We start from the raw sequence: 14,592 nt of genomic DNA, 5'->3' as shown, positions 1-14,592 counted from the left end.
AAGGAAGCCGAGATGGATAAACGCACTCTGCTTTCTGCTCTGGAAAAGGCAGTGTTTCCAAAAATGCGATTAAAGCCTTTCACTAACTCAGCATACATGAAGACATCACTTCCCCGAGATACAGCCTCGGAAAGAGCAAGATAAAGTGAGTGAGGAGGAGATAAACTCGCCTGGAATTAAATCCATCAACATTACTTCCTGAGGGTGCCTGGGCACAGCGCAGTGACAGAGGCTCCTCTGGGAGACGTGGGCCCCTCTTGGCCTCCTGGTATCCTGCCTGCCCCCTACAACCCGGCAATGGCTGTATGAAGGAGCTGATTGTGAGAGAGCCATACAGCCCCCAGCTCCCTTCTCTGTAGCACCCCACCTTCTGGGGGTGTCTGAGAGGCGGTGTGGATGCAGGGCTGCCCACAAGGGTTCTGGGATGGCATCTCCAGCTACGGGCAAGGCAGAGCCTGCAACATAAGGAGTCCCCTTTCCAGGCCAGAATCTGTTGCACCCTCTTTATGGAGAGTCAATCCATAGAGAGGAAGTGATAAACAAGCAAACTTCAAAAATCGTGACTGAATGACGGGGTCTCTGTAAGGCCATGGGAAATGTCTGCACAAAAGTCGATCATCACTCTGCATTAAGCGAAGGATTCTGTAAGTTTCGGTTAAAACTGAATCACAGGGACAGTTCTCACAATGACAGCACTAGAACACCAAGCTAATAAAGAATCCCAATCTAAGGAAGATTTTGAAACTGTCCAGTATTTATGTGCTTGAGGCTTATTTCTCCTTCACAGTAAAATCTAAAACTCCCCTGGAAGTATTTATAATGCACTGCGGTGACCTAAAGGGGCCAGGTTATGTACTAATAGACACAAAACGACAAGGAGTTATGTACTAATAGACACAAAATGACAAAGGACAAAAGCCTCTTTCCTGGGGGAGACCAAGGCTGGAATTCCTTTAACTCACTTGTAATCCACCTCTACACGTTCACATACTAACACAACTGGCTTCGGGGGAACATTTTCATTAAATTAACAGTGTTTGGCAAGCATTGGAAACACGGAATCTCACAGACAGATACAGGCAGAAAGAATCACAGTTCAATCCAAAAGCAACACACTGAGAGGACATCAGAGTCCAAACACATGCAGAGAAGCTGTCAGGGAGCAGCTAGGAGACACGCAGAGTTGCCTCACACGTGGCAGCAGGAGAAGGTGCAACACGGATCCAACTGCTTACCCACTAAGGACACCAAGAACCAGGTTAAGGACGAAAAATGAGCCAAGGATGATCAGACTAACAAAATACACCCATGGCCATTCCCATCCTATCGCATCATTTACCTGTAAAATGTAAGGAGATCAGTTATCAGTTATCCATTTACTAAAGAGCAGAGCCCCAGTTGCAGCTGCCAAACCTCTCAGTGCTTTGCTGAAGGTTAGTGCTCCTAGGACAGGGACTGGGCCTAGGTCCTTCCCTTTTTTTTTTTTTTCTGCAAATAAGGACAAGCTCAGCGGCTGAAATCTACAAATGGGGCCTACCAAAAGCCCACCCAATCCAGCTCATTTTGCTATCGTTTTATAACAATTAGTCTGCATTATATTTGGATCCAGACAAATAAAGCAATTATAAATGTATCTCACTTTAGAACAGACAAAAAAAGGGCATGCTATGGAAATTGTTTAAATCTCAAGCAACAATGCTGATTAATTTCTGGTCAATAATCGTTCTATAGTTCTCCTTCATGAAGCCTGGTGAGGTTCCAGGAAACAGCTTGATTTGGGAAGCCTCAGCAGAAAAGAAAGCATCTCAGAGGACACATAAAATGTCTGGCAACCCCTCTTGGCGGCCCTCATCCAGCAAAGCCTGTGTGGTCTTGGCAACTGTCCTCAGGACTCTGCTTTCAAGATGAAAGAGGTGTAGCTTACCCGCTCAATACACCAAGTACAAGATTTAGTACGAAAAATGACCCAAAGATGACGAGACTGACAAAATACACCCAGGGCAATTCAAATCCCATAGCATCATTCATCTGCAAGAAATAAGATGGTCTCATAGGAGTGGGTTAATAAGAGGATTTAATAAGGAGAGAGGGTCACATTAGAGACAGCATTCTATACATTTAATTAAACATTTACTTAGATTTAAATCAGAAACAACAGTAGCCAAATCAGAGACAACAGCAGCCAACACACATTAATCACATATTCCCCATACACACACACAAGCATCCATACACACACACACACACACACACACACACACACACACACACACACACACACACACACACACAGAGTCATCAAGGCTTTCAGGCTGAATAATAGCAGATTTTGGCCCCAGGAAGGAAAATCAGCTGGGATATAGCTTTTTCTTACAGGAAACTGTCTTGATAAGTGATTTTCAGGAAAGGTCTTGGTAGAGGACAAAACTCCTGCTTAGCTAGAACCTATTTTCTATGCTGCCCAAGATTTTAGACTTTGTGTTTAAAGTTTGTGATGGTGGAAAAGTCTTAATTATAGAGACAAACTTGTACCATCTGACTCTATAAACTCTTTTTAAAAACTCCTAAAATAATCTTCTACTGGAAACCAACCTACCCAAGGAAACCAAACCCACCTTAGATCTGGATTATCTGCAACCTGTGAGTGCAAACAAAATGAATGCAGCAAAATGAATGTGAAAAAGAAATTTTTTCAAGGTCAACTAGCTGACACAAGCCACGGGCTCTTTGGGGAATGGGCTTTTTCTTAGCTGCACCCACAGAAAGGAGAAGCAGCCCTTATTCTCCACACTTAGCTTTGATCTAGATGACCCCCCTGGGAGACTGGCTCCAGCTGTGAGCTGACTGGGTTTAGAGGTGAAAGGGTGTGGCCTGAGGAACCCCATTCCCCTATTCCCGGACAAGCTCATGCTGCACATTCAGACACAGTCTCCCTGGCAGACCTGGCCAAAGGAAGCTAGAGCAAACAGGTGCTTTAAGGATCACAGCTGGATGGAACTTTCCAGCAGCACAGGTCAGTGTTAAATTCAGCAAAACACCTTTCCCAGGAAGGAGGTGTTAAGAACCAGTCAGGGGACAGAATGGATGGCCCAAGGTATGACCCTGCCACAACACCCAGAATTTTCAGCCAATGAGAACTGCAAACAGTCTGGATAGAGCCATCGCTCTTGCCTTGCAGGTGCAAGCCCTTAGGGTGTTAAGCATGTGCTTTCCTGCATATGATCTGGCTCCAGGTTTTAACTTTACAGAATGAGGCTCGTGCATTTCACAATGTTTGCCTCGAGAAGCCAAATAGGGAAAGTGAACATTAAAAAAAATTACCTAACATCTGTTGCTGAAGTCTAGGGAGAGGGCATTAAATCCCTTATGAAACACCTGTTTGGCCACATGAAAATTGATGTGCTTAATAGAACTCATATCAGTCTGCACATCTTACATTGGCAATTAGAGTAATGAATGAGCCTGGGCTGTGGCTGCAATTGTTGATCTAATTAAGTTGGATAAACTAATTTTAGCAGGAAGGCAGAGGGTAATTCATCCAGAGCAACTATACCACTAAACTTACTGAAAAACCCATATATGAAGAAGGAACTGGCTGCCTGGTGTGGTGGCCTGTGCCTGGCCTGGGTCAGCACCTGAGACAGAGCCCCATCTGGGCTTGTTTCCCTCTGTGTTGGAACAGAGGTGCATGCAGCAGGGGAGAAGGTGCCCAACAAGGTGACGGGAGGGCGGACAGGTCCAGGGCTCCCATCAGGAAACCTCACTCTTCCATGACCCTAGCAACCGTCATCTGCTGAGCCATCTGCTTCACCAACCCTCCTTCAGGCCTCAGTCTGGTGTTCCAGAGAATGGCTCTAGTAACAGCTGTCTTCTCTACTTGGGAGGGGAAATTTTCCTTTAAAAAATTTAAAACCCTTTTAATTTCTTGGGAGTAGGTGTTCATCAGATTCACATTTGCTCAAATCAGAAGTATCACTTGGAATGACAGTTGAGGCCTGGAGGGGAAGGCTGGAGTTGAATACAGTCCACTGGAGATTCCAAATCTCTAAGTCAGAAGGTGGGGCAAGAGAGACAAGCTTCGGCTCTGAGAACGGTCTTGCTCCCATTGAACCCTTCTCAATCCAAGTCCCTTTTCAGAGCCAAGCATTTCTTGGATCTTACCATATACAAAAGAAAAATCAGAACATGCAAGCTGTTCCCAAAAATACCCACGTGAAAATAGAGACTGCTTGGGATTTTGCCTGTATGGTCTTTATCAACAATGAAGGAACTGGCTTCCACTGAAGGACTTCAATTTAGACTAATTTTTAAAAAACTTATATCAAAGTCATCAAGGGGTGTCATCTGGTGCCCAGGAAATAATTTTCTTTTTAGCTTCAGTTTTCCTTCTTTTAGAAGGCTGAAATGGGCCGGGTGCAGCGGCTCACGCCTGCAATTCCAACACTTTGGGAGGCCAAGGCAGGTGGATCACCCTGAGTTTGGGAGTTCGAGACCAGCCTGGCCAACATGGTGAAACCCGTCTCTACTAAAAATACAAAAATTAGCTGGGCGTGGTAGCAAGGACCTGTAATCCCAGCTACTTGGGAGGCTGAGGCACAAGAATCACTTGAACCCCGGAGGCAGAGGTTGCAGTGAGCCGAGATCACGCCATTGCACTCCAGCCTGGGCGACAGAGCAAAACTCCGTCTCAAAAAAATTAAAAAAATAAAAATAAAAGGTTGAAATGCATATTCATGTCTCAAGTTATAGACCAATGCAAGGCTGTTTTTCTAGCTGCTGAAAACACTTCTGGAAACTTGGTATACTGGTTTAACACCCCAGAGCACGCAATAAGAAAAAGGCAAGCCCTCGGCTGGTTACAGAGAGATTTCCTAGGTGCCCTGAATGAAGGAGACTGTCAGCTTGACCATGAGTACTTCCCATGAAGGTCTGACAGCCAGCACCTCCGTAGGAGTGTGCACTGAGAAAAGAGCTTGGTGCTAAGACAAGACACCGAAATTATTTATCTGGATAGCTGTCTCCTGAAACCAATACTTTTTATTTCCTGCATTTAAAAACAATTTCTTTGAATTGAAGGAAAAAAAATTTCCTCTAAGTTGAAGGGAAAAATTAAATCATGTAAGTTTATTTCTGCATCTTGAGAAGCCCAGAGAGGTTCCATGAACTACTCAAAGTCACACAACCAGCCTAAATAAACACTCTTTCCCTGTCCTACACCCTACTGCCTCTGTGAGCAACAAACACTCACATGTGAGTCAAACAACAGCTCAATTATATTTATGGAACTCACTTTATCAAAGAACTCTACCATAGGTTTCTTTCCACCAGAACTTAATGATCCCACTTCCCACACATCCAAATAGTCCTGTTCTAAGTGTGCCTTTCTACATATTGGACCCACCTTTACTTCCCTTCTCAAGACCCTGCCAGACATTTTCCAGACACTAGTGAGAAGCAAGGCATAAATGAGCTTGAGAACGCTGACTGAATATAAACTTGACTAGATGCAAAACAATGCCCTGCAAAGACTTTGTCCACCATATGTAAATGCCTAAAGGATTCAGAAATGTGCTTGTAGCCAATATTTAAAATCTAATCTCTTTTTATCTCCCAAGATGTTCCCTTTATGCCCTAGTTGTGGATAAAAATAGATATTCAAACATGGCACATCTACACTAATGAGGCAATATGCCTGGTACACTTGAAGGATGATGACCATCCCTTGTGTTTATTGAGTGCCTGCTCGGTGCCAGGCACCATGCTGGGCAGGGATGTTCTGCTGTGTATCACAGCGGTGTGGCTTCCAGCTGACTGTGGCCCATGAAATATTAGGAAGGCTTGGTTCCTTGGCCCCTGCCTATCTCTATGATGAGCTAATAAATGCAATCAACAGGTAATTAAAAACAATCCTGATGTGTTTCAGAGAGTAAAATCTTAGAGAACAGTCGGGAAGACATTACTTAGCTGCCCCCTAGTGTTCTGGAAGGATTCATCAACTGCTGACAGGTGGAAGAATGCCAAGGAAAGAGTGCTGGGTTCTAGTCTAGGCCAGGGGGTCCCACAACACGACCTGCAGACCAAATCCAGCTTGCTGTATGCTTTTATATGGCCTCAAGCTAAAAATGATTTTTACAATTTGAAATGGTTGGTGGGGGAAAAAATCAAAAGCAAAATATTTCATGACACAGAAAAGTCATACAAAATTCAAATTTCAGGGTCCATAAATGAAGTCTGATTAGAATAAAGCCACATCCATTTGCTTATGTATTGCCCATGGCTGCTTCCTAGCTATAGTGGAAGGGCTGAACAGTTGCTGAGGTGACCATGTAGCCTGCAAGGCCAAATACATTTTCTATTTGGCCCCTTATGAAAAGGTTTGTAGACCACTGTTCTAGATCAAGGACCACAACCATTTGCTGTAGAACTCAGGGAATGTTCCATGGTCTCTACGCCACTGTCTCCATCTTCAAGATCCCAGACCTTCTATAAAGGGATACAGACTGGGATAAAGTTTATGAATGGCTTGAGATCCCCACCAGAGTAAAGATGCTGTGTAATTTATGGAGAATGCAATTATACTGTCAAAGTATTAACCATGTGATTGTCATATTAGTAATAAAAATAATATCATCCTAGATGATATTTAAACCTTCTCAGGAAAGTAAGTGGAAACTTTCGTTTCTAGGAGCCTGAAGTTCCCTCTCCTTTAACCATCTACTCCCAGGTTTTACACTTGCTTGGCAACAGGAAAATTCTGAGAATCGATGTGAAGGAATATAACATAAAGTATAAAATTGTTCATTAGTCAAGGCATGTTGGCTCTGCAGTTGACAATTCACCATGTCAATAGAGAGAAAAATAAAGCTGAGAAGAGTCACAGATTTTGATATTTAAAAAAATCAAAATGTTGTTTTATGTACTGTTTGGGGAGGGGAAGTATCAGTTTGGGCTATTTTGATGATGCTTTTTCTATTTATGAAAAACTTCAAGGGAAGACTGGAATTGAGATCTCAACTAATCTGACTAGAAGTTGCAATTTAGGAAATAATAGCGAAAATGAATGCTTCACCTAACCTGAGGGCCCTCCTGCATACAGAAGCCATGCCCCTGGCTCAGCCAATATCATCTCCGTCCGCCTTCCTCTTCATGAAAAGACGTTGTTTTATGAATATAAATAAACAGACGTGCATACACACACACACACGCATACACACACACACACACTCTCACACTCCTATGACAATCAGAAAAAGAAAGGGAAGTAGGAAAAACAAGATATAACATGTTGGTGATGCTTAAACCTGATCAAACTAGACTGACTTTGGGGATTAAAGATAAAAATATAACTTCTTTGCCTCATATTAAATATATAGGGACATCTACAATCCTGTGAGCTGCTGAAGGGAAGCAAAAACCTATTTATAACCATTATATGTTACATTATTTGAAGTTATGGAGTATAGGAAATCCTGAAAAGTATCTAAAATTTAGAAACTACCAGAAGCTACTTATCAATTTACAGGCCTTCTGTCTAAAAGCTGCTGATTTCAGAAGTACTTTATTACTAATTTCCTTTTAACAACTCATGATTGGAATCCTGGTTACTCCCCTTTGGACTTGGATTTAGGCTCAAAATCTACATGTTAGCTGTCTTTACCAGCAACTCTTATACCGTGAAAAACAATTTCTAAACTTCTGTGAGCTTTATTTGCATTCTAACAAACTCAGCCCTGGGAAATGGCTGTTAAAATGCTATAGCACTTATTTTTATACAGCAAATCTTTCTGGCTCTATCAGGAACAAGAGGAATCAGACCCTCGCCTTGAAAGAGTGTCCAACTGTTTTCATGGCAGGCTGGATGGGTCCACCAGCCCTGGAAGTCTACGTGCCATTCCTACCCTTTCTGCCAGAGGTCTGTAGCTTCAAATAGAAAGGAAGACAGCTAAGGTTTTGTGCTGGGATGATTTATAGTAATACTAAAGAATGGGAAATATTATCATGGAAGAAACTCACACTGGGTTTAAGGTTATACTGAGTTATGGAAAGCATGAAAGGGATCCGATTTACATTCCCTTTCTTCCCTTTAGGATCTAGTAGAGCAACCTGCCTTGATGTATAAATGATTAACTTTAGCCTGTGGCAGTCCAGGAGCCTCCTTACCTGGAAAGTGACCCTTTGGCTCTCTTAAGAGTTGAATCAGGATAGCCCTGGCTCCCTGGAGTTCCTCCAAAGGGGACCACTGGGCACCCTTGGCACCAGGTCTTCAGGCAGCACTGGGAAGTAGAGGACTAAAGCCAGAAGCCAACATCGCGCAGCAGCTTCCTGCAACTGAAACTAAGGCCCTCGAGGAGCAGGATGATGAAGCCTGCTGGTAAAGACAGCATCTGCTTCCCTTCCCAAATAACTGACTTCAGGGTTTCTTTTCCAGCCACCTCTCCAGTGGCTCTAGCTCACAAAACCCACTTATCCAAGCAAAGAACACTCCATAAACTCTCTCCCCAGGGTACTTACCCAGTAGAGCACGTCTGTCCAGCCCTCCATGGTGATGCACTGAAACACAGTAAGCATGGCAAAGGCAAAGTTATCAAAGTTGGTGATGCCTCCGTTCGGGCCAACCCAGCCACTCCTACATTCCGTGCCATTGGCAGTACACTGGCGTCCATTCCCTGAGAACGCACATGGAGCTGGGTCCTCTTCAGCTACGATATCTGCAAACAGAGCAAACAGGCTGTACCACTCAGGACAGAAACATCAGGAAATCCAAGCCAGCGGAAGGTGAGAACCCTTGCCAGAGCCTGGGACACCCTACCGCCCCATCTGCGTTGCCTCAGGATCCTGCTCGTCCTTCAAGGTTCCCTTCAAATGCTCCCTCCTTAGCGGAATCTGCCATTTCCTCTTGTCAGCATCCATGGTTCTTTTCCTCTGCACCTGCGCTTACAGCATCCTCCTTAGGCTTAGATAGCACAATGCTGTTGGTTTGCCTCATGTTTTTACTTTGGAGGTCTCTTATCTTGTTTGCCAGGACACATTACACAGGAAATCGGGGTGGAAAGGGAGACTGAATTCTCATCTATTCTGAACATAGCTCACACTGAGAACTGGCTCAGTAAATGTGCTGGTATATTGGGCATTTTTTTTCCTATTTTGTTTTAGATTTTCCCCAAACCATGAAAGTTGCTTTGGGGAAAACAAAAAAATTTTAAAGTTAAGTTAGCTACAATTCTCATTACTCACCTGAGTCAGCAAAAAAACATGTTTTGTGCATTTTTCCAATAAAAAGTTCCAATCCTATAATAGCATAGATTATGATTACAAATAATACCAAAAGGGCTATGTGAAGGAGGGGAACCATGGCTTTTATAATGGAGTTCAGGACAACTTGTAAACCTAGGAAAGACAAAAAAAAAATAAGTTTGTGAGCCAGGAAGACACTCCAATGAATCATATACATAATTCCTAACCATGCCTCCTTTACTTAGAACACATAGTAATAAAATTCAAAGAGGTATTTCAAAGCTTTTCATTAATATTAAGCCTGGATGTGAGATAGACTGAAAAGGAACCTTAAGGATCATCTAGTCAAACTCCCTCACTAGACAGAGGGAAAAACTAAGGCCTAGGGAGGGGACTGCCCAATGTCAAAGTTCATCATTCGTTTATGCATTTCTTCATCCATCTGACAAAATCTCTTAAACATCTACCATGTGGAAATCATAAGGTTTGGTGTTTTGGAGCAATATGAAGATGGTTTATGTAAAATGTTTTCCCTCAAAAAATTATATTCTAGGAGACATAGAATTAAACACAAATAACTCTACCCTGGGGTAGCATATAGATGCTATATAAATATCCCAATAGTTAAAATTAATAGGTGTTGGGAGTTGAAAAGGCCAAAGGGATTGTGACCAACTCAGCATTCCACTGGAGGCTATATGATCAAACAGCAAACTGTTTATCATGAATGCAGGATGTGGGCAAACTCAACGACTGTGCCTACCGCCAGGTTTGCTGAGGGCAATCACTCCCTGGCACCGTGCTCATTGAGGTTATCTACTGGGACATCTAGAGCCTGTTGTTAGAAGAATGCAGTCTTGAAAGTCTGCTGTAAATCAAGCTGCTGACTGATAACCACTCCCCTCTCTCCCTAACTCCTCTACCCAGTAAAATGTGAAAGGCTCTGAAGCTCAGGGCTCTTGTTCACTAGAAGCAAGGAGCCCCCTGACCCCTTCTTCCAAATATACTCTTTTGTCTTTGTCTTTATTCCCATGTTCATCATCCTTTGTTCAGTCCCCCCAAGGTCCATGCAGGTGACAAGTAGGGATGAATGGGGTGAAGAAAGGGTCCTGAGGCAGCTTCTCTCTGGGCACAGCCCAAAGGCCAGGTGGGGTGGATTTCCACAGGTGGGCATGGGAGAGAGGCAACTTCAGGGAAGAAGAACAGAGTACCAAAAGCACAGAGGAGAGTAGCACAGTATGGGCTTGAGGGTGGTGAGTCTTGATTGGTGGTTAGTGGAAAAGAAAATCACGAAAGAAAAGTAGATTGCAGCCAGGGTTGTGGGTGTTGAATCCAGGTCATGAAGCCAAACTTTAGATCACTAGCAAAAGGCAGCTGCTTTAGAAAGACCAACAGGACAGCAGCAGGCCAGACACACAGAGAGGTAGTTCAAGAATGCTGGGGTAGGTGAGGGTGAAGATCAGGATGAGACCAGAACTCAGCAACTGAGTCAGAATGAGAGGAAGGTACCTATGGAGCACACCAGTTATTTGAGCCAGGGTCTTGAGGCAAAATCCCAGTGTCCCCAACAAAACTAAGCATTCCAAAGGGAGGTTTTCCAGGAATGAGGGAGGTGGGAGGGGAAGGGGGAGGTTGAGACTGACTTGAGCCTTGTTAAGTATGATGTTGGTATTATGTAACATTAAGGTAGACGTGTCCTGAAGCTGAAATGTGGTCTTGAGAGACAGGCACATGAGAAATGATTACTTCTGCCCTTGTGAGGTGGCTCACGCCTGTAATCCCAGCACTTTGGGAGTCCGAGGCAGATGGATCACTTGAGGTCAGGAGTTCGAGACCAGCCTGGCCAACATGATGAAACCCCATCTCTACCAAAAATACAAAAATTAGTTGGGTGTGGCGGTGTGCGCCTGTAGTCCCAGCTACTCGGGAGACTGAGGTGGGGGAATCACTTGAACCTGGGCGGTGGAGGTTGCAACTCCAGTCTGGGTGACAGAGCAAGACTTCATCTCCAAAAAAAAGAGAGAGAGAGAGAGACGATTATTTCCTACATTTAAAACTTTTGCTGCCATGGAGGTCTTAGGAAGACAGGGTCTTGCTGAGTCTGAAATCCTCAGACTCAGACCCATTACTTTCAATGGCAAAAACCGCAATTACGTTCACACCAACCTAATAGAAGCTACCCATGGAGTCATACTCAGTGCCAGAGTGTGGGTAAGGCTACCCGCCAAGGGACAGAAAAAGAGGTCATGAAAAGAAGGATGGGGGCAGCACTCAGGATTAGGATTGGTTGTGAGGAACCAAGAGACTGAGGGAGAATGGGCAGGAATCCAGAACCTGCCCTGGAGACGAGGCCTCCTGACCTTGCATTGGCATCCCCCATCCTCTCCATGGCCCCGCGACCTCAGCATGACTGTGCTGCTCACTCTTTTCCTTCTTACCTTCTCCTTCCCTGTCCTTCCCTGTTGTCTCTCCACCTTCAAACTTTCCATCTTCTGCTATCATCTCACTTTCCCAATACATATTCAGGAAAGAAAGAATGCAAGAAGCTGAGATGCTTACATCGGAAACCAGAATACAGCAAGCAAAGAGAAGACTTAGCAATAATGACAAACCTTTACCGTGATAAGCAGCACAGGAGGAGGCAGGGGAGAGGATGGTGAGGGAAGAGCAGTAAGAGGATTTCAGACTCAGCACGACCCTGCCTTGCTACAACCTCTATTACAACTAAAACTCTGGGTGCTACATCTTTGGATATGTAAATGTCCACATGGTTTTTTCAAAAATGATCAATTAGGATGATTTTCAATATTTTTACCTCCTACAAGGAACACATGGAAAGGAAAAGATGACACCCATTCCAATCCCCATGGCCAGGTTTCTATTGTTGTTTTGGTTTTCTTGAGACACCAATGGGCCATGCAAAACGAACCCCCAGCAGTTAGCTCTTCTAAATTCCATGGCAGTAAGCTTTGTGAATATTTTTTACATTTAGAGTAACTACTGTATTTCAGATTTGTCACATTTATGAGATGATAAAGTTGTATTCGACTGTGAACATGTATACTTTATTGCATTCCGCTCCTTTGTACATAATCAATATGTACAGTAGATCTCAGTGGATCTCATGGGACTCTAGTCAAGGAGGCAGAAGTGGGAAGAACACCGGGTCAGAAATGTGGAGATCATGGGTCTGGTTCTGTCTGGCTACTCACTAGCTGTGAGAACTTACACTAGTCACTACCTCCAACAGGCCTCAGTTTCCTTGTCTAAAAGATGCAGGTAGACCAGATGATCTTTAGGATTCTTTTCCACTTTGATGGTCTTGAACTTTGATAAATGTTTCCCTGTCCAACACGGAAGGACAGGGAAAGAGAAGGTAAGAAGTTAAACAGTGAGCAGCACAGTAGTGCTGAGGTCGCGGGGCTGTGGAGAGAATGGGGGACGTCAACACAGGGGTCAGAAGGCCTGGTCTCCAGGGTGGGTTCTCGGTTCCTGCCCATTCTCCCTCAGTCTCTTAATGTGGGTGCTTAAGAACTCCACAAATGCCTGATTCACCACCTTGTGAAATAAATTTACCTTTCACTGAATGAATATATATTTCCATACACACATGCACACAAAATTATGTCTTACAGAACAGTCTGGATTCTCTTTAGCAGGGACTAAACAATTCCAAGATAAGTGTAAACAGTCAAACATTCCTGGACATTTTTAACAACTTCAAGTACTAGAGAAGAAATCAGCAGGCCACGGCTGCCAACCAGCACTAGAAACAGCACATCCGACAACCTCTGATCCTTTTCTTCAAAAGCCTATTTGAGTTTGATGAGAGACTGGGATGTTCCCTACCTAGGTGGTTAAAAATATAAGCTCAAAAGTCCTCATACAAGACTGAGACTCACATTTTTCCCTGCTGACCTGGGGGAGAGTTACATACAAATCACCCTATCAAATTTCAAACAGTGATGTCTGTTGGGGAAAGGAAGAAATACAGTTTAAAACTAATTCTCAATATCTAGGAGCACTGCACTAGTTTAGTAAAAACCTCATTAGCCAAGGAAGCAGACACAATGCTATGTGAGTTCTTGGATTTTTCACTGGCCAGAAGCTCGCATGCACACACGCACACAGCCACAGCCCCCAAAGTCTGCACACAACACATACCATAGACAGGCTGTCCTGTTATTTGTTCTTTGGGGGAAAAAGCTGTCGTGGTTACTTTGAAATTAGATTAAGCTATAACAACTAAATCTGGAAGAACATGTTTGCTCACTGAACTTCTCATTTAATCGTGTTACACTTAACAGAGCCAGTCATTTCCAAGGTATTTCTGTTTTTCTCAATTGATTCCACACAGTTCTGTGGTTTTGACTTGTGCTGATCTTTTTCAATGAAAATAAATGAACCATCTGGAAAAACAAGTACACATAAAACACCACGTCCTACATTTTAAAATGTTAAATTTGGAAATTTTTTTTTCCAGAGGATTTTTGGTGCATTCTAAGTGCCAACAAATTTAATAAAAATTTCATGAAGAACTTCTGGAGAGGCAAAAAATGTGATCTGTGTTCTTCTGATGGCTTTATGAGTTGTGAAAAACAGGCACACCCTGCAATCCCATATTCTTGCTCAGAGGCACCAGCCCTCAGAAAGGTGTTAGGACTTCTACCCATGGAAGTCCCCAGCACAGGAGTCCTATCAGGGGCAGACCCCAGTGAGGCAACCCCAAACACCTTATGGAAGGATAAGAGGCTGCAGCTGTTGGCCAGGGCACAGACAGGGCATCTATTCCAACTCAGGTATGATTTAACCTGGCCTGGGGGCCTGGAGCCAGAAGCACACTGGGGCCTGGCACTGAGTGGTATGGTAGGGCCTAACGGCTAAAACTCTCTCTCTCACCCACTGAGAGCCTCTGTGCTCCAGACATCCTGTTAGGGGCTCTCCCTCCATTATCTCACTCAGTTCTCACAACAGCCTTCAAGGCAGGTACTCCTGTGCCCTGTATCCAGGTAAGACAGGTGAAGCATTCATCCCTTCCCCCAGAGCTGGGTAGCACAGTTCCTGATAGTAGAGGATCTAATCAGTTTCCAGGAGTCCATCCCTCTGATGCTCCCCACTTGGGGGAAAAAAAAAAAGAGGCAGGCAGCTAAGTACTCCAACACCCTCATCCACAAACCCACCACTTTCAGAGGGGCAGGCCTGGGAGTGGAGGCGTGGATGGCAGCATGTTGCCAGAGAGGAAAAATAGACTGGAATTAAAGGCCTGAACCCAAGGTCTCACCCCAACACCTTGTCTTTCTGCAAGAGAAGATTCTTTCGTCCACAAAATCAGAATGACAATAACTGCCTGTCATTCTG

The 14,592-nt window shown here is 44.0% G+C and overlaps 1 protein-coding gene across 6 annotated transcripts in view; it reads right to left on the bottom strand.

Annotated features, from left to right (window-relative positions):
* The window catches only part of CACNA1D (calcium voltage-gated channel subunit alpha1 D), a 319,566-nt gene that overhangs the window by 138,879 nt on the left and 166,095 nt on the right, over positions 1-14,592 (bottom strand). For 4 of the 6 annotated variants that reach the window (XM_003818729.6, XM_003818731.6, XM_063602452.1 and 1 more), the window contains exons 6-8: positions 9,235-9,387; positions 8,512-8,708; positions 1,925-2,028 (exon numbers count right to left, since the gene is read on the bottom strand). In XM_003818729.6, the coding sequence (XP_003818777.1) occupies positions 1,925-2,028; positions 8,512-8,708; positions 9,235-9,387 (454 nt within the window). Of the gene's footprint in view, positions 1-1,235; positions 1,340-1,924; positions 2,029-8,511; positions 8,709-9,234; positions 9,388-14,592 lie in introns of all 6 variants that reach the window. The other 2 variants (XM_003818730.7, XM_034956670.3) reach the window with 1 other exon arrangement.

Source organism: Pan paniscus, chromosome 2 (assembly GCF_029289425.2).
Source record: "Pan paniscus chromosome 2, NHGRI_mPanPan1-v2.0_pri, whole genome shotgun sequence".
In the NCBI taxonomy this organism is placed as follows: Eukaryota; Metazoa; Chordata; class Mammalia; order Primates; family Hominidae; genus Pan; species Pan paniscus.
The sequence above is the reverse complement of the archived record's forward strand: the minus strand, read 5'-3'. Positions and strand labels throughout refer to the sequence as shown.